At 37.3% G+C, this 18,983-nt stretch overlaps 1 protein-coding gene across 4 annotated transcripts in view; it reads left to right on the top strand.

Annotated features, from left to right (window-relative positions):
* CACNA2D1 (calcium voltage-gated channel auxiliary subunit alpha2delta 1) overlaps positions 1–18,983 on the top strand; it is a 434,233-nt gene that overhangs the window by 63,004 nt on the left and 352,246 nt on the right. For all 4 annotated transcript variants that reach the window (XM_059817310.1, XM_059817312.1, XM_059817311.1 and 1 more), the window contains exon 3: positions 11,404–11,520. In XM_059817310.1, coding sequence (XP_059673293.1) covers positions 11,404–11,520 — 117 coding nt within the window. The remainder of the gene's footprint in view (positions 1–11,403; positions 11,521–18,983) is intronic.

Below are 18,983 nucleotides of genomic sequence, written 5' to 3' on the forward strand. Positions count from 1 at the left end.
GGAAATCTAGTCTCTGAATCTGTTTCCTTTTTGATACATTGCTGCAAAAACAATCTATGCATGATGTTCATAAGGCATGCCGTTATTACAGTCCCAGGAGCTGTTGAGTGAACCCGTATAGACTGAGTTGGCCTTTAAGTGGTATTCATACTGAGTTAGAAATACTGTTTCTTCCTCCAAAATGAGAGAGCACTACATACGGATATTTGATATGTGGCGATGAGTTCCATTCACAGAATGAGTCCACCAGCAACTGTTAGAAATTTTATTATTTATTTTATCTCTAGAATGCTGTTTTATAATAATTAGCTCTTTCTTGCTGAACACCCAGCTGAGGTTCTGCATGAGCACATTTCATCCATTGCTCAGTGTGAGGTCTACATGCCTAATGCACAGATGGTGTGAGTCTGCTGAAGCACTCAGATTGGCAGCAGATCCCCAGTCCATGCTTTTAGCTTTTCAGGTCTTGGATCAGTCTCTAGAGTTTAACTGAGATGAGTGACTTGTGAGAGAGACTGGTCCCTGATTTGAACTGCCCTGGAGCAGGGATGTTCAGGAAAGCTTCCTTCTGCCAGAAGGAATTATAACCTAGGGGTAATTTTCTGTTGGACTCATTACAGATTTTAGCTAAGATGGTGTTATGTTCTAGAGGCCCTACAGATAGAGGCATGCCACTAACTTACTACCTATAGAAGCTGCCATATATAACTTGCCTTATTCTGTTCATTACCTGTATAGAGGTCTGTGCAACGGCAGGCTTTAAAGGATTACTTGAACTTAACGTAAAATTTGTACCTGTATAAGTCTTCCCTACTGTCAAAGGTGGCCTGAAATTCCTGCTTCAAAAGGCAGTTTGACAGACAAGTCAGCAGTAAATGTTTTCGTTCTTAATATTTTTCTCTATGATTGGCACGATACTTATGTGGCTCTTTCTTCAAAGTCGTAAAGTTAATGGGATGTATTAGCAAAGGCTTTATAGAAATTTGGAATTATTTATTAAAAAAAATCAAGCTGTTCTATAGAATTGAAATTTCCATTTATTTTTACCAGCTTTATTTTCCTTTTTTTTTATTATACTATATTTATCAGGTTGGATTCATTTTGAATATGCTTTAGCCAAAGGCAAAGAGTTTTGTACCTCATGCTGTTCTCTGGTGAACTACCAGATGGACCTAGGGGATATATGGCCACATCCCAGAATATACTATGTTCACCCTTGTTAAGGTTGAACTAATGGAGAGTTTTATGATTGAGAAAAATATAAAGAAGAAATGTGAGAACTTGATTTATTTTTTTAAGATAGTTTGAGTTTAAGAATAGCAACCCAAATACAATTGGTTTATATTTCTCTGGAGGTCTTTTCTATGGGCTTTGCAAATCTGAATTTCATTTGAATGTTCTGATTGCTATAGATTCTGATTAGTTTGTCACTATTTTGAATCTGAATTTTAAGAAACTTCTTCTGATTTATGACCTATAAAACATTAATATATTGATGAGAATGTGTGCAGTCTCCATCCTTCTTCACCCCTGAAAGTGGAAAATGTAACTAATACCACAACACTTGTAGGCATAACTTGCATAACTGTAAAGCTGTTCACTGGGTGTGCTCTCCAGTGCTTTAAGGAAGGAAAACAAGTGCTTAAGTGAGTCCAATATGGGAATTAAGGAAACTTTCATATTCAGTGAATAAATGTTGCCACCCAGTGAGGTTTACTATGGCTGATCTCAAAAGTCAGAAAAATATTGTATCCCTTCTTTTCTCCTTTTGTCTCTTTTTGTTGTCCTCAAAGGAACAACAGACTAAACCACATTTTTAACATCAAATAAAATAGTGAGGAATTTTTAACCATATAAACCAAATTAATCTAAATTTTGAAGAGTCATTTTGAAATTAAAATTAAAAAAAAACACCACAAGTGTTTTGAAGTTGTTGAAGCACTTCTTGTAGCCTCATTGGGTTGCTGGTTTTATATATGCTGAAAGTTCCCTGAGTTCAGGGCATTTTTATGAGTGGTGCTGGTAGGTCTGTAACTGCAGTTTTCTGTGAAAGTGCACTTTGTTACATTGTTTTTCTAAGGAGCAGAAGGAGAAAAAACTGAAATCAAGGGAACAACTCTTTAATTATTTTCAATACCTTCAGTAATGTGTAATAAAATAGATAGTTTATCAGTAAGCAGGATTGGTCAAGTGGGCTGTGTATGAAGCTGGAAAAACCTCGAATTCTTTCTAAGCATAAATTGGCTATTGTACACTATTTACATTTATGTCTTTTGCCTCATCCCTCAGGCGAAGATACCAGTTTGCTGTCTGAATGTGGTGTGGCAGAGGGAAGTGAGGTCAGGATTACATTTAGAATGGAATTATGAAGGGGTTGGTACAGTGAAACATGGGCATTTCAGATATTCATTGAGAAGTCGGAGTCCATTTACCAGAATTAAAATAATAATGAGATGTGTTAGGCTGGTTAGAGATTCCCAAAATACAGTAACAGGTGTTTTTATAATACAGTAAATACAGTATTTATACAGGTGTGTCTCATTTGGGGTATACCACTGCTACTGCTATGTTGTATGTACAACCAAATACCAAAGCTTCAGGCATTAAAAATAGAATCCTCCAAACTAAATTCTGTTGAGTTTACACATTGCTAACCAATGTTGAGATGTCAGGAAAATGAAATAAACTTTAAAAATGCAGGCTGGGCAATTTGAAGACACATCTGCAAGTTCTCTTTGTAATCCAAATGGAAATTAAGAGATTGTCAAAACACGGGGAGCCTCATTTATTATTTGCAGATGCTACTCTCCCTTTGCTGCCTTAGCAATAAACTGGCATTCTGAAGAGTTCCTTCTTCCAGCAAGCAAAATCAGCTGTAAGTTGCTAAGAATAGGTGGCTGCATTAACAAAGCTTGCTCAGGCTCAAGGGAAGGGGTGGCCTAATACTACCATAGTTTTAATTACTATTTGATGATCTGGATAATCTTTGAGCAAAGCACTGTTCTTGGTTCATTTATAACTTTTCATTGTCTTTAGCACTAATAAAATCTGTTCTATTGGTGCTTATGTTCAGATAGTTTTTGTGGAAGCTGAGAGCAAATTAAAGATTTTCCTTAAAAACCTCACACACCAAAACCAACAAAAACCCGAACATTGTAGCTAATCAGTTTCTAAGTCCTGTGGTTAGTAAAACACCAAAAAGACTCTGCTAGTTCCCTGCAACTTAAAATTACCTTTGCAGAGAGAGTCAGTAGGTATTAAATCGCATTAAGAGCAGCTGAGGCAGGACAAAATTTCCTGTGAATAAGTGAGTTTGAAAAATTGCTTAAGTACCCACCTCAAAATATGCCAGAAATGCAGAAGAAATGTGAAACACTTTCTTCCTATTCTTCTTCTGTTACAAGAAAGATTCACTTGTTGTACATGTTGTACTCATCATGAGTTGGGATTTTTGGGTTCTCATCCAGTCTCAGCTAAAAGCCTGAGCTAAAACTGTTGTGAAACCAATAAATGGTGTAGTCTTATTTAATACTGCATTTCTAACACTATGAAACAAAATTGAATGCCTTGAAGTAATTTTTTCTTATCAAAGGGGGATTTTTAGATCTGTTTTTGATGTTTGTACAATAGCAGAGGTACAAAGCTGAACTCATGTTTATGAAGGTTTGAATACAAAGTGACAATTACAAAAATTGCTTCTTAATTTTAAAGTCATCTAGACTACTTTGTTAATTATCAACAGTCAAAAGAGTCTGTTGATTCCATCCTGCAAAGTATCCCTAATTATCTGCTTTCCTTTGAGTAGGCACCTGAGTGAGTCAATTGACTCTGGCACTACTTATACTCTCCCTGATCTTAACTGAGACATAAGTGTTCCCAACGTCTTACAGAATTCAGCCTGAATGTGTTACTTAGGCATGAATGAACTCTGATAATTTTTTTCCTAATGTGCACATCGCTACTATGATATGTTACGGTTTTCAAAATGTCAGCTGCCCTGTCACTTGTCACCTGAGATCTTTACAGAAGTCAGTGATCAAGCAAGTGATTCTGAAAAGCAACAGATACAGTAAACTATCGGGGTGGTTTTTTCCTTTGTGTGGTTGCCATGAATTTTAAGAATGAAGGCATCTGTGAGTTGCTAGGGAGCAGCTGTAATCTTATTTATACATTATATACAGCAGAGAGTAAGGCATATTTAAAATACTCAGAGTGATTTCTTTGAACATACAGAATACTTCTTGGGAAGGAGCATTTTTCAATGTGTTCCACAGTGGATTGCTTGTGATTTGAAGAAAATAAATGTCTTGTGAGAAAAAAATTTCTCTGGCATGTATTAGAAATAGAAAGTATTAGCATAACTTTGGAAATAGTATACAGCAGTAAGAAGACAGAATTTGCTCCCCCTGCTCCCCCTGCACAGATTATATAGTTGTTTGTGACTACTAAAAATTGAGTTAAAGGAAAGTATCTATAGTAATAAAAAGTTAGCAATAGTAATCACTCGAATGGATCAGAGTGGTTATTTCTGTTTTCCGACTTTTCCTGCTCCCAAGGTCTCTTCGTATGTTTGGATGTCTGTCAAATGGTCCCCCTTCTCTGCTTTTCTCACATAAATGAGAACATGACATGTAACTTCATGGCACTCATAAAGCCAAAAAATAAAAGTAGTGAATATGTGGGTGTTCTAACAAAGTTATTAAAACTGAAACTGTTTCTGACTCTGTAAAACATGTTTTTTTCTGATAAAACAGTATAATTCTGTCAAAATATTTGTTTAAAAATTTTAACATTACCCAAAATTTCAGCAAGAAATGTACTTCTTTGTTTTCAAGCTAGATGATTCCTTTCTCCCCAGGATGAAATACTGAATTTTTGGGGGGTCAGTCTGTATGGTTTTGCTTTGGTTGGGGAGCGGGAGAACGGAGGGCAAGGAACGAGCACAGAGCTCAGCAACAACCTGGACCAAGTTGAAGTAGATGTATAAATTAGAAAAACTCTTAAGTTATGCTGTTAGCTACATTTTTATTTAATATTCTGATATGTTGTTTTGGTTTTATTTGTTTGGGTTTTTTTATATTTTACTTCAGTTAAGAATTGTAAGTCAGCTCTCTTTTGTCTAGGTAAGGAGCAGATAGAAATACTCTTGTATCAGAATGAATAAAGCTCTGGAAATGCCAGTTCCTTTCAGTGACTCTAAAGGTGACTTGAGTCCTTGCTCAACCTTAGGTTTAGAAATCTCAAAGCTACATAAATCCCCAATTAAGTGTTAGCAAAGAGCAAACATAATTCTTCAGTTCTTACTGGTTTTAGCAGAGAATTACGCATTGCACAGAAGCAGCTTTGGTGTTGAGTGGCACCCAAAGCAGTACTCCTTGGATGGGACTTCAGAAGTTATCTTGAACCTGTTGGCTAGGCTGGACCCCACCAGTGTCCTGCAGACACCAGGGTACTTCTGCAACTTAATTCCCAGCAATCAAGGCTCTGAATGCTTTTTTACTTTGAGGGCAGCTCTGTACTTAAGCTATTTCTCTGCATTGTTGACATACTGTGCTGCAGCTAATAAATAATCTGGGGTTGCTGGTGCATGAGGTGTCTGTTGCAGAAGTGCTGGCTCTGAACGTGGCATCAGAACAGGTCATGCAAGCACCTGTGAAAAATATTCCCCAATTCTTCTAGTTCTGGGCAGTTAATGCCAAGATAATGTAGTTTCCTTTGTGTAGCTTCAACCTGAGTCGGGGATAGAGGGGAGTTTTGAACTCTGACTGCACAGTTTTAAGGGAACTGGATGTTGATAATGGGGTCTGTCAGCAGTCTCAGACATGACGAACAATGAACCAAGTCTAGGTTTCACCCAGGGCCTCCAGTCAGGAGTAAAAGGAGATGGGGCCAGGGCCAGGTTGGAGACAAGGCTATAGTGTGGGTCCAATGTCCATCCAAGAGACAGGACTGCAGAAAAGATTTAACGTACGTCTGAGGGGTCCATTTAGGAGACGGGCTAACTATGGCATAGGGTCAAGGTCCATTGAAGGGGTAGGGCTGGAGACAGGCATACCTTTCCCCTATCTGAGGACTGGGCTGAAATGGAGCCCGTGGGCAGGGGTGCAGGCGGAGGTTCCCGGTGAGGCAGGTCGTGGTCATTAAGGCCTATTAGAGCTCCATGGTGATAGAAAGCAGGAGACTTTTTGGAAGGACCAGGGGGAACCAGCTGTTTCTCCAAAACCAGGGTGTGGGCGGGATTAATTTTCCAAAGCTTTATACCAGTTTTGCTCTGTTCTGAGGTGTTTGTTTTTTTAATTTATTTAATAAGTTAATGACTTTAGTATATAAGCTTGTAAAACCTAGCTCCAGATTTCACAAGCACTCCTAGTATTTTGGTGTTGTCACTTGCAGAAAAGATGGAGGAAGACCCACCACAAAGTTTTGGTTGATTTGGGGTCCCAATCTCGGTAGTATCTTTGAGCAGTAGTTTTACCATCATGATACTCTCCAGCTGTTCTAGACTGATTATAAAGCATTGATCCTTGACAGAGGTGTCCCATCAGCCTAGCTGAGCTAAGTGGTTTTGAAAGCAGTACTGAAACAATAAAAACATCGATATATTTATCTTGTATGGATTGGTATTACTGGAATTGTGGAGTGATTTTGTTTCTCTGTTCCAAAGCATATTTCTAGATAGGAAAAGATAGAGTGTTTTTGGTTAACTTTTGAAATTCTGGGTTTGAACTTCTGAAGATCATATGACTTCTATGTCCGTGAAAGTACTCAGTGATAGAACTGAGATTGCCGTGTTCATGTCCTATGTTTGGGCCCTCAGCCAGGTTACCGCTGCCTGAAGAGAAGGCTCCATTGTTTCTTAAACTGGGAGTCTGACAGTTTCAAAACAAATAGACAAACAAACTAACAAACAAAGAGGCAAAGGAATTCTATTGTAGTTTAGAATAATTCAACATGAATTATTATTCCTTGTTATATGGGTAGTCTGTGTAAACAGTGCCAAGACCACAGAACCAAAGCACAGATAATTTATTACTCTCAGGAAGTTTTTCTGAGTGTAATAAAGCACGAGGGCCATTTAAATAAAATTTCAATGTTACAGTGGGCCCAAATGCCCGCCACAATGTAGCAAGAGTCATGCAATAAGGGCACATCTTTCATTCTCGTTCAGTTTGTACAGAAATGTTTGACTTTCCCTCACAAGTCTTATAGAAAGCAAGGAGAATGTCTCTTTGTGAGAGATTTATAAACATGTCCTTGAAGACTGATTGGAGAGGAGCATGTTCTGCTGAGGAGCTGGCAGTTTTTCTAATCTTAACCACATTTAACTATTGTCCTTCTTGTGTTGTTTCATACTAATGTGACTCCCATCATATTCTCTCCCCTAAAACCTTGCAGTTCATTATACAAGAATAAATAGTCAGCATTTAGGAAGCAGTTTTAATACATTCTTGCCTGAATAGAAAAGTGCATGGCTATTGACTTCAGAGAAAAATTAAAGTATTTTTTGTGCTGTGACCTTACAGATTTTACTTAGTCATGCAATGAGGCTTTTTTCTGTGAGAAATGGTGGGGTTTTACTGACAATTTGGAGAGCTTTTAGCAAAACATTTGTGATTAAAGTACTAAAACCAATTTTAGATGTAAAAGCCAACTGAAACTTGCATTCACTCGGTCAAAGCAATTTAATAAAAGGTATTCAAATTAGCTCTTCTTAACAAGCCATGGAGCCTGCCAGATTGCATTTTGAAAGATGAATGAGCACACCTTTGCCGATAAGACCCTTTATGGCTATCTGAGATGAGCTTTTGCTAATGGTGTTTGACTGCTAGGTGGGAGGCTTGGAGAAGGAAAAGTTTGTCACAAGCTGCCAAATCCTGAAGCATGTATCTTTTCCCTGTGTGCTGGTGTGCTGAACTGCTGCAGTGCTACGGCTGAATTAAAGAAAAGGGGAGCAGGCAAAAATAAATTATGTATGAGCCTCTTAAATAATTAGTGAATATTTTTTACACTGATCCTTGGTGGTTGAGATGGGTCTCACACTTCAGGAAAATAAAGAAGTGTATGACGTTCTGAGTTATTTCTATATGCCTTTTGTTTAGGAGCTTGTGGGCTAATTCTTCCACCAGCGGTAGAAGCAGGGGAAATAGGTGTTCTGAGCCCTGACATGGGGTAAAGCAAAGAGGAGGAGAAAGAATCACTGACTCAACTCTTTGTGGGATCTAGTGCAAAACTCAAAGGGTTTTTTTGGAGGGGTTGGTTTGAATTTTATTTTTTTAATCACTGACAGATAACAGTTTGTAAAGCCAGCCTTGGAGTCAGGCTTTCTCAGTGGTGGAACTCACAATTCCTGTTATAAATGTTTTAAGTTGAAGTATGAGTAGGACTCCTGTCTCTTCTGGTGGTGATCTCCATGTTAAACGATTCAGGCTTTTGAACTATTCCTATAGCTGGTGCTGGAGAAGAAAAATGAAAATGTTCCTTTTTTTCCTACAAATGTACCTACTAGACCACACTTTGATAGTCTGCAGTTTTCAAACCATTCAAGCTTGGCGGTATGGGAACAAATTCCCTAAAGGAATGGAGTCTGTGAAAAATTTGCATGCTTTCAAATTTGGGTTTATGGGACCATATGTTTGCTATAAGAATGAATTAGATACAGGGATGAAAGTGCAAATTTTCCATCCAGGTTCTCAAACCCTTACTAGTATGGTTTACTGTAACTTCGCTTTATAGTGAAAAATTAATTCCAGTGAATTATTTGTATTGTGTTTCTGGTTGATGGGGTGCAAAATCATGGTTGTGTGGATGCAGTGCACCATCACCTTAACTTCTGCTGAAGGTGTTAGATCACAGCCTGTTAGAAAACATATTTCACGGAGTGCTTAAAGATGTCAAAGAATCAGCACTACAGCGCTCGCCCTTGTCTAGCTGGGCAGTGAGGTCTCCAAGTCATCCCTATCATCCGTCTGCTCCAAACCTGCATTACTTGAGCACATACTTGCCTGTGATGCTACTGTGTATTTTCTTTGCTTGTCGCCGTCTTAATGTTTGTTTATAATATCGAGTGAAAAATTCAGTTACAATGAAATGGCATTTTTGCAATGAACTACTGCTTTCTCCAAATTTTAAGATGTTTTTGCCTAATTGAAACTCCCAAATAAAAAGGGATTAACTTTAAATTTTCTTATTCCTTTCACTGTTGAGTAGCAAATGAAAAGCAATTGCACGTACAAATCTGAAAAAAAGAGAAACCAGGAAAAAATTGAACAAAGCAAAGGAAACATTTTCACAAGTAAAATAAATGAATGCTTTAAAACGATTGTTAAAAAAGTTCCATGAAAGTAATTCTACTTTTTTCTAGGCTATTTGCAAAATCTTGTGACCATTCTTCTATAAATTTAGTAACTTTTGATTCAGGTGTACTTCACACAGTCACGAATGAAGTTTAAAGAATTTGGCACTACATTTCTCTTCAAACAATAAGTCGTGAACACCTGGTAACACCCATATTCCAGTGTCTGTTCCTTATGTGATCAGGGTGAATATTTGCTGATGATGGGAAAACCTGAGAGTTTTGCCAGATTTGATGGTTACTCCAATTTAGATGCTCCTCTGAAATGTCCATTCTTGATTCAAACCATCTGGATCTATAAAACCAATTTCTACTCTTGCCATTCCTGTAGGACTGTAAGGCTCTTCTTGTCACTACTGTCAATTTAACTCCAAATCCCACTGCTGACTGTGTGAATTTTCTGTGTTTCACGGACAAATGTAAGAAAATCTGTATCGATCAGTTGTAGGATAAAATTTCTTTATTTCTGATTTTTTTGATTTTTAATTGGCCTATAGATCATTTCTACTATTAAGATCCTTCCTCAAAAAAAAAAAAAAAGAAAGAGATTTTGGGTTATACCTGAGATAGACTTTCTGTGTGGCAATTTTGAAAATCAAGCACCTCAAAAATATCCAAACTATAATCTGAGTTCTTTAGAAACTGTCTTCTTTTGTAGTGGTTTTCTGCTCATGATGCACTGATTTTTTAAAATAATTGCTACTATATGAAGAATTAAAGCATATTCCAATTACTTAGTTACTGTTGGAAAGGAAAGACTGTGCTTCTGAAGGAAAAAAAACAAAACCCAGCATAAGTGTTGTGAAATTCAAAAGTGGTGAAAACCTTTGACAGCTTATGAGACATGCCCAATAAAAATTTGCAGCTATAACTGTAGTTGTCAGAAATTTATTTGTGATAAATACCCATCAGCTACAAGCATCAGAGACATATTTTGGTGAGTTTCTTTAAGGTGTCCATAGCTTTAACCTGAGAAACCTGGCGGGGCTGGTAGACTCAGTCTGGTCTGCAGTTTCTCGGTGCTTGTGCTGGATGGCAGCCAGTGCATTAGCGCTGGACCCGTTCCTGCCTGTGCCTGGAATTACTCCCCGGGAGACAGCACAGCCCCCACCAGGCAGTGTTGCGGAGAGGCAGAGTACTTGAGTAAACTCAGGCCATCTGTTGGTTGCATAAATTAGTTTTCCCCATTTGCCCATCTAGCCATAAGGTATCCACTATTTTTTTCCTTTTTTTTTCCCCTCAAATAATGCAATTTTTCTTTATCCAGTTCTAGTAGGACAGAGAGAAGCAAATGGATTTCTTGCTACTTTTCTTTACTTCTTGTGGTTGCATGCATTTAATTGTAGTGGCTTTGTTTAACAAATCAAATTATTTCCTTTATATACGTGTTCAGTTAATGGCTCCTCACCAGAGATAACCTTTAGTCATGATAGAGGAGAAACATCATTATGGTTCCTTTCCCCTCTTCCCCATCTTTTTTCCCCTTTCATTTTTTTCCCCATTTCCTCTTTTTCTTTTCTTTTCCATTTTTTCATCTTTTCTTATTTGTTTTCTTCCTCTTCCTCTTCTTTCCTCATGAATACTAACACTATAATATGAATAAGTAGATAAGGGACTAAACTGATTACATTAGCGTAACTTAAGTGATTTACTGCAAACAGTATGTTTGTTGGTCAGCATTCAAGGAAGAATTAAATTCAGCAATAACTATTTGATTTCAACTTCAGTCATTTTAAAAGATCTCCATTTTACTTTTCTCTCAGCACTCTATGGGAATCAGATTCCTTGAGCATTTAGCAGTTGAACAGTCCATCACTAGAAACGGTCAGTTTTGAAGATTTATTGAATGATTTTTAGTGACACCATCTACCTCTCAGACAAAAAGGTGAAGTATTGCTTTCACAAGGCACGTTTGGATTTTCCTAGCAATAGTCTTTCTGAAGCTCTCCAGTAAGAACAGAGGACATCTTGATGCCTGTTCTGTCAAGTCACTTTGGTTATTTTAAATGTCTGTTGCCATTTTGATTTATTTCCATTTTTTCCTCTTGCAGATTTACTTGAAAAACAGAAATTTGTATACTGTAGAAGCCAACAACCCTCGTCAGCTAGTGGAAATTGCAGCGAGAGACATTGAAAAACTTTTGAGTAACAGGTCTAAAGCCTTGGTGGTGAGTACTAATGGGTTAGGTTATCTATTTAGCATTTAAAAACCCCTTTATTTATTATTGAAACATGCTTTTATTGTTATTTTTGCTGCCTATACACTTACGGGCACTGTCAGCCTGATGTGTACAGGACATGACATGTAGAAAAATGGCTCGTGACTTCATGGTAGAAAATGAACTCATTATTTGTTGGCATGGGGCAGATGCTTATAATATTGACGGACAGATTAGGAACATGGCCAAGTAACAAATCAACTTATAAATAGATTGGAAAATATTCCTCTAAGTGACGCACATGAATGTTTATGACTTGAAGATCACTGTACTCTACAGTCAGTAGTCCTCTTGGGGAAACAAGAATAAGAGCTTTTTTTAAATGTGATTTAAAAGTAATGGTATCTTTGAAGTCATGATGTTCATTTTGGTATTATTGCTAACTACATCTGTTGATATTTGGTCTCTTCATCATTTTTAGTTACTCAGTCTTTCTTGATGGTAGCAACTAATTCTTCTCCTTCAAGAAATGTAGCCATGTGTGAATCAGATTAATTTCCATACCTATTCTATTTCTGACATCTTAATTTAATCTGTATTTCAATCATGTTTCATATCAGCAAAGTTATTCCTGAACTATTAGTGTGACGATCATGCTACATTGTAACCTCACAATTCTTTATGGTTTAAATAAGAAGTAGATACTTCTTTAAAGTCCTTTTGCCATCAGTCCCTTTCTCTTCTACCCCGTAAGACACCAAACCTGGGTAATTACTTTGTATGATTCCTACTCACATCACTCTTTTATATAAGAGTTCAGAGTGCTTTTCAGAAGATACTGACCAAACATGCGCAGGGGGATCTGGATGAATTCATAAACACGCTTTTTACAGAGTAGAGCTATTAGAAGTAGGTTTAAAGGATGGCATAGCAGACTGGGATTCCCTGAGCATTTACATATCCACATAGACTTGCAGATGAGTTTGGACCTGTCATTTAAAGTGAAAGAGAGAAGAAAGAGGGATTAATTCACCTGACTGTAGACATCTATTCAGCTGGTCGTCCTAAGTTCCTTTTTTGTTCAAGTGGAATAAAACAGGCATTTCTCAGTCAGAGTTGACCTGGCATGTTCTGAATAAGACTTTAAAATGGGATGAACTATAGCCCAGAAGAACTTCCCGTTTTCTCTGTCAGAGGAGCCTCAATGGAAATGTCTATACTGTAGATGTGTAAAGATGGGGGAGATGAGTCCCACCCAAGCAGTCCTTTTATCAGTACAGTTTCATGCAGCTAAGAATCAGTCCGAGAGTGAAACTGCTGCTGCACACTATCCTGAGGACTAGCCTTCTTGCAGGCAAGGAGATTTTGCTTAGTCCGTTGTCTGTGCCTAGGTACCACAGGAGGTACCCATTTTCCTGCCTTTTGTTCTTAGCAGGAGTTCACTCCTCCGGTTCCTATAGCTTCCCTAACATGCAATGTACATCAGTGTTATCTGGGCCAAAGATTCTCTCCTTCAGTCAAATGACTGTAAAATAGATGATAGGATTTTTTGGTTTGTTTTCCTGTTTTAACTTGGTGGACATGTGTTTATGTAGCACTCTGTGGACTTTGTATTATTATTGCGAAATATTATAAGTCATTTGCAGACCTTTGTGAACACACCAGTTCTTCCACCATTTTCCCATCAACTCATGTAAGTCTGATGTTTTTAAGTTATATTTTCTTGAGACTCGAGATTAATGTAGGGGGTTGTGTGTGTCTGTGGTGGTTTGGTCTTAAAACTTTAAGAAAATTAAATAAGTATCTCATGCTTACTTTAGAAAAGATTCCAGAACAGTTTTTCTGTGAATGTGGAAGAAGAAGGGTACCTACCTCATTTTAGGCAAGTCCATGGTCACTTTTGAAAAGGTTAATACAATTCAGTTCCCTGACGTAAAAGAAGATTAAATTAGGGGAAAGATGTTCCTTCAGTCCACTTGCTCTTTTTTTTATAGAAAAAGTTCTTCAGAACTTCTCATATAATTTTAAATGATCAAGTCAATACAACTTGACGGCAAATGAAAAGTCCTCCAGATGTATTAGTGGCTAAAGATTTATGACTTTAAAACCAATTTTATTGTTTTGGAGGATGCAGCTCATGATGTCTTTAATGCTTGGGGTTGTAATTGCTGCCAGAGCTGCAGTAAATGAACAAGAATTATTATTTTTAGCTGCATATCATCATTTCAGGATGTGTGTCAGCAAGACTTCTACATGACATCTTTATCAATCTTGCCACTTCATGTGGAGTGACATTCCTCCCCAAACAGGTGGCAATAACGTAGCCCCCCCCCACTTCACACAACTGTATTTGATTTGCCATCCTTTAAATACTTATCAATGATGCTTCTCTTCGGTATTGGAACATCCCTAAATTTTTTTTAATTACTTTTTTGTTTTTATTGCCTGTGAATCACCAGAATTTACAAACATTAATTACATGATTACAACACATACATTAGTTCATTTTTGCAGCAAAGTGATTGAAATGACCTATTGAAACATTCCTTTACTCCAGTTCAAGGACAGAGCTGTCTTACAGACGTTGTCGGGTTTCAGATGTTTGCCTTGCCGAAAATTTCTGTGAACTTTGTGTACTTTTTATGTCCTAATTTGATATATATATATATATTTTTTTTTTTTAAATCTACATACATTTTAAAAACAAAAATTTATCAAACCCACTTTCTTCAGAACAGCTTTTTAGAGGTGGCTGGTCATAGATGGTTCCTGAGAAAACTTGCTTTTCCTTTTCTATCAAATGCCAGACACAGCCAAAGCCAATGCATTCAAAAATGAGTATAACCTCTCAAATTAGTAAAACTGACTTAAGCTTTTTAGTATTATTTTTATTACTATTAAGTTGATTAAACTTTTTAATATTATTTTCATTGTTTGATTTAGCTTCTCATTTCTGATTTAGACATTTTTCTCAACCATTATCAAGGTTAGCTCTTCTGGGGAATTCTGTTGTTGTTTCTGTAAAAAAAGTATTTCTGATGTATATTCATATACCCAGGGGCTTAGTCTGACTAAAAAAAAGAAAAGAGGAAAAGGCCTGAAAAGCATTACTCAAGGGGAAAAATACCCTTTTATTAATCTCAGTCCTAGTCGGATCTCTTTGCTGACTCATATTCTACATGGTTATTAATTTTGGATCACTTCATGTTGGTTTCTCTTGTGCTATCACCTGACCTTAAGAGCTCCTAATGGCTCAGATATTTATACTGGCTTTTCTATATGTAGTTATCCCGGATTTATATCAGAGCTTTCAGTGACTTCTGATTTTAAACCTTCCTCTAGATTATTTTTATACACAGGAGACACTCACTTCTTATCTCCTGCATCTAAACTATTACTTTCTACTAAGATAATTTCTTCACCTTCTATATGTATTTCTCTCTACTGTTTTTTCAAGGACTATCTTTATGCGGGCATTTTGTAAACTTTATGTAGTGAAGCTGAATTATTTATCTGAAATTTCAGTCTTCTTAAATCTGCTGGGTCACATTTTCTCTGAAATCAGGAGTGGAGTTCTCTGAAATCAGGAGTGAATGGAACTGTTACTAATGACTGCACAGAGGGTTTTACCGTTGGGGCTAATATGACTCAAAGTGTTAATTAAGACCTGAATCCTGAAAAGAGTATGACGCAATACATCCTCCAGTGATGCCACAAGGAAGGTGCCAGTGAATGACATCAACAGTGTCATTGTTCAGAGACTAGCATACCCCTGGGATGTCATGATTTTCTCTAGGCATGCTACACAATCAATCTTTGGGCAAGGTTTTAATAAGCAAATATTAGTGATGACTTTTCTAATAATAAGTTGGCTTCCCTTGAGCTGCAAGAGCACCTTTAAATGAGAAATAACTCTTGCATTCCAAATTATTTGTGTTTTCATGCAACTTTGTTCTAGAAAACTCTCTAGCTATAACTTAAAGATAAAATTACGTAGTGGTTCTGTGCATTTCACAAAAAAGGCTTGAGTAACATGGAGAAGTTTTGTGATTTCATTTCTGGTTTATATGAGAAAGGATTATAATGAAAATCTGGACAAATATGACTTGTCCCACCGTAAGGAAAAAAGTCTATTTTTATTTTTTCATGTGTATGAATTTATGCTTCAGAGAAGCTTAAAAATGGTGGTTGAAATAGGTACCTAGCTGGGGAAGGAGAAAGGGGAAAGTCCTGATCTGAACTCAGAAGGCTTTCCTAAATAGCCATTACTAGAAAATGTTAGCCATAGAAGAAGTTAGGATGAAAAGAAAAGGGAGAGTTTTCTAGCAAAGTGTAGTGGAGGAAGAGTCATATGAGTAGTAAGGAGGGAGACAGGCAACCAACCGCCTTATGATCAAGGATGTCAAGGACTGTCTTGCAGTAGAGCCTATTGTTCAAATAGTGAACATTTCTTTTTTGGATTACTGTTGTTTACTATTGCATATTTGCCCGGCCTAACCCTACTGAACACACACTATTTCAATATTGTGGAATTTCCGTATGCATATGGTATGCATATTGTATACATGTGGTCCTGTGAGGAGCAGGGAGTTGGACTCGATGATCCTTATGGGTCCCTTCAAACTTGAGATATTCTATGATTCTGTGATTCTGTGGTATTATGGGCAAATTAATATTCTGCCTCTGTGTATCTTGCTAAAAGGTGGGGTACAGACTAGCTTTGCTACCATTGCAACCTGCATTTCCAGGTGTGTTATAGAAGACGGGTGGAGGTTTCATTGAAAATGCATCCTGCAGTAACTATGGGCAAAACTCACAAAGGTTCTTGGACATTTTTCAGGCACACAACCTTTCCAAAGATATCAAAAAATAGTATGCCTAGCCCATTAGGCAGTCTGGCACCTAAACTGTTCATTTTCACTAGAGTTATCCTCTGTTTTAAAGTTCCTACCCTGTTTTCATCAGTGCAATAGCTTTCTGGAGCTATGTAGATCATGCTAACAGATGATAATCTTCCAGTTCAGATGGAAACTAAATAATTTAAACAAATTTTTTTCTATATACAAGAAAGCAATGATACTTGTATTTGGAAGATACTAATATTTATTTGATGAGTATCATTAGAAAAACCAAATAGAGTACCTGACATTGTAATATATTTATAAAATATGGTTTGAGGAGTTACAAATATTTTCTCACTGACTATATAAAAATAAACTCTTTTAAATTCATTAACATATGAGATGAACTCATATTTTTTATTACTCATGTAAAATACTGTAGTAAGCTTAAGATTTGCAAAGAACCTAATTTTTGTTGTCACACTTTAAAATTTAAAATTGTAAATTGTGTTTTTTAGAAAGGTGTATTTTAAAAACTCAGTGCTTTGCAAAAGGCTGTTCTGGGGTTTTGTTTTCTGTTCATGCATTGTGTTGTGAGGGAAATGAAGTATGACTTATCTTAAAGTAATATTTGATCCAGTGCTAAATCTGAGGTGCAGCTTCACTCTTGTGCAGTGTGAAGTCATTAGCTGTGCAGCCCTTGGCCTTCCTCTGCCCATCTGAGCAGCCCATTACTCCTTAGATATCAGGGAGCATCCTTAATCTTTTGTGGCAGGAAAATCTGCAGTTTTACCTTCTTGGTCATTTTTGCTGGTATATTTGAAATGAAGGGAGTGAGCAAGTTTGGATCTCTTAGGTAACAGAAAATTAAAGTTAAGAGAGAAAATGATGAATAAAGAACACCTACTAACAGTCTTTGCAGGCACAGCCTGCATAAAATTTTGGAAACAGGATCAAAACGTCCTATTTCTTGCTTAGAGAAGATCCCTTTCTGCATTCCCAAATTATTTAACTTGGCTAAGCGTTTGTGTAATACTTTGAGATGAATCCTACTTTTCCTCCTAACCAAAATTAAGATGTATGCGTATTCCCCTACAAATCTTCTTTTCCACAGTGAAGTATCTCTTTCTGGAAAGCCTCAGTATCAGTACCTTGTTGTCAACACTGTGGTGTACAGTCACAGTGCATTTATTAATAAACTTTTCTTCATTGCTGCCCATATTCTAAGGCAACAGCATAACCATTTGTGTAAAGCAAACACTCAAGGTCCACTAAAATACATTTCAGTGGAGAATGAGAGACATTCATATTTTCACTGTCAAATTCCTGCTTAATATTTCTTTGTTTTGCTTTGGGGTCATTTGTTTTTGCTTTTAGCTATTAAAGTCTTACATTAAGGTCATTCAAATGAAGGTAATAGTCAATACCCTTGGCTTCTTGGGCTGCATGTAGGCAAAGATGAGTTACATGCAGATTTGCACCTTAATGTCTAGATTTCTTCAGACGTCTCAACCAGAGACATCATGTCTTCATTCTAGCCTTTATGCCTTGGTTTCTTCTGAAAACTGAGGAAACCGGGTTTCCATGGAAACTGAGGCACAGATTGTGTGCTAGGAGACAGGTTCTCTCTATGTGCTGTTGGGAAATGTCCAGGGTGCACAACTGTGTCTGTGAATGAGGAGCTCTGAATGTTTATCTGCTAGTTTAGATGCAATTTCAACACAGCTGTGCAAGTGTGTCCGGATCTCCTAGTGTTTCCCTGCCCGCCTGAAATAAGGCTTCAGTGTCTCACAATACAACTGGGAAGCTTAAATAAACATGTGTTATAATGTATTTTGAGATTCCTGGGCAGAGATGATGTGCACTTTATATAGGGTTGAGAATTTTTCTGTAGCCTGAAAGACCTATAAAGCTAAAATAAATCTTGGAGGTGTGCTTGATACTATTGATTTTTGGAAGGGATCCAAAACTCTAGCTTGAGTTTCGTTTGGGTGTCTAAAACCAACCTAACAGCCTTGAAAACACTCTGGGACACCTACCTTCTGGTCTGCTAATCTTAAATTGCCTATACTAACAAGATATTTTTCCACTCTTTAAAAATACTCTATAGATAAAATTGCGTTGTCCACTGATTTAGCAGAACTTGGACTGGGCAGCATCTCTTGCTTTTGGGCTCTGGTGCAACTCAGCCACCAGCCTCCTGAGCTCCACTAGAAATTCCAAAGACACCTTAGTAGTCACACCTAATAGTCCACTACTTCTGCATGGTAATCTAAAGCTTAGAGCTAATCATTCTGTGAGGACTTGGGCCAGGTCTCTGAGCTGAAAATATCTGTGTATACATATGGATACATATCTGGATCTGGACACACTTGCACGACTGTGTTGAAATTGTATCTGAACTATATTCCAGTGCGCATATGGGAAATATGTATTTTTCCAGTTATCTTCTAGTCTAAAAGGTAAATAGACAAAACATCTGACCAGGGAGGAGGATCTGCAACTCAGTTCTTTTCCTTCCCATTTAAGTCCTCTGATCACAAGGCTAAAGTCCTCCAATCCGTAGTATAATCTGTGCAAAAATCATGTTTTGATGATAACAGTTGCCCTCCACCTTCACTGTCATCGCTT

This window comes from Gavia stellata, chromosome 4 (genome assembly GCF_030936135.1).
Source record: "Gavia stellata isolate bGavSte3 chromosome 4, bGavSte3.hap2, whole genome shotgun sequence".
Classification (NCBI taxonomy): domain Eukaryota; kingdom Metazoa; phylum Chordata; class Aves; order Gaviiformes; family Gaviidae; genus Gavia; species Gavia stellata.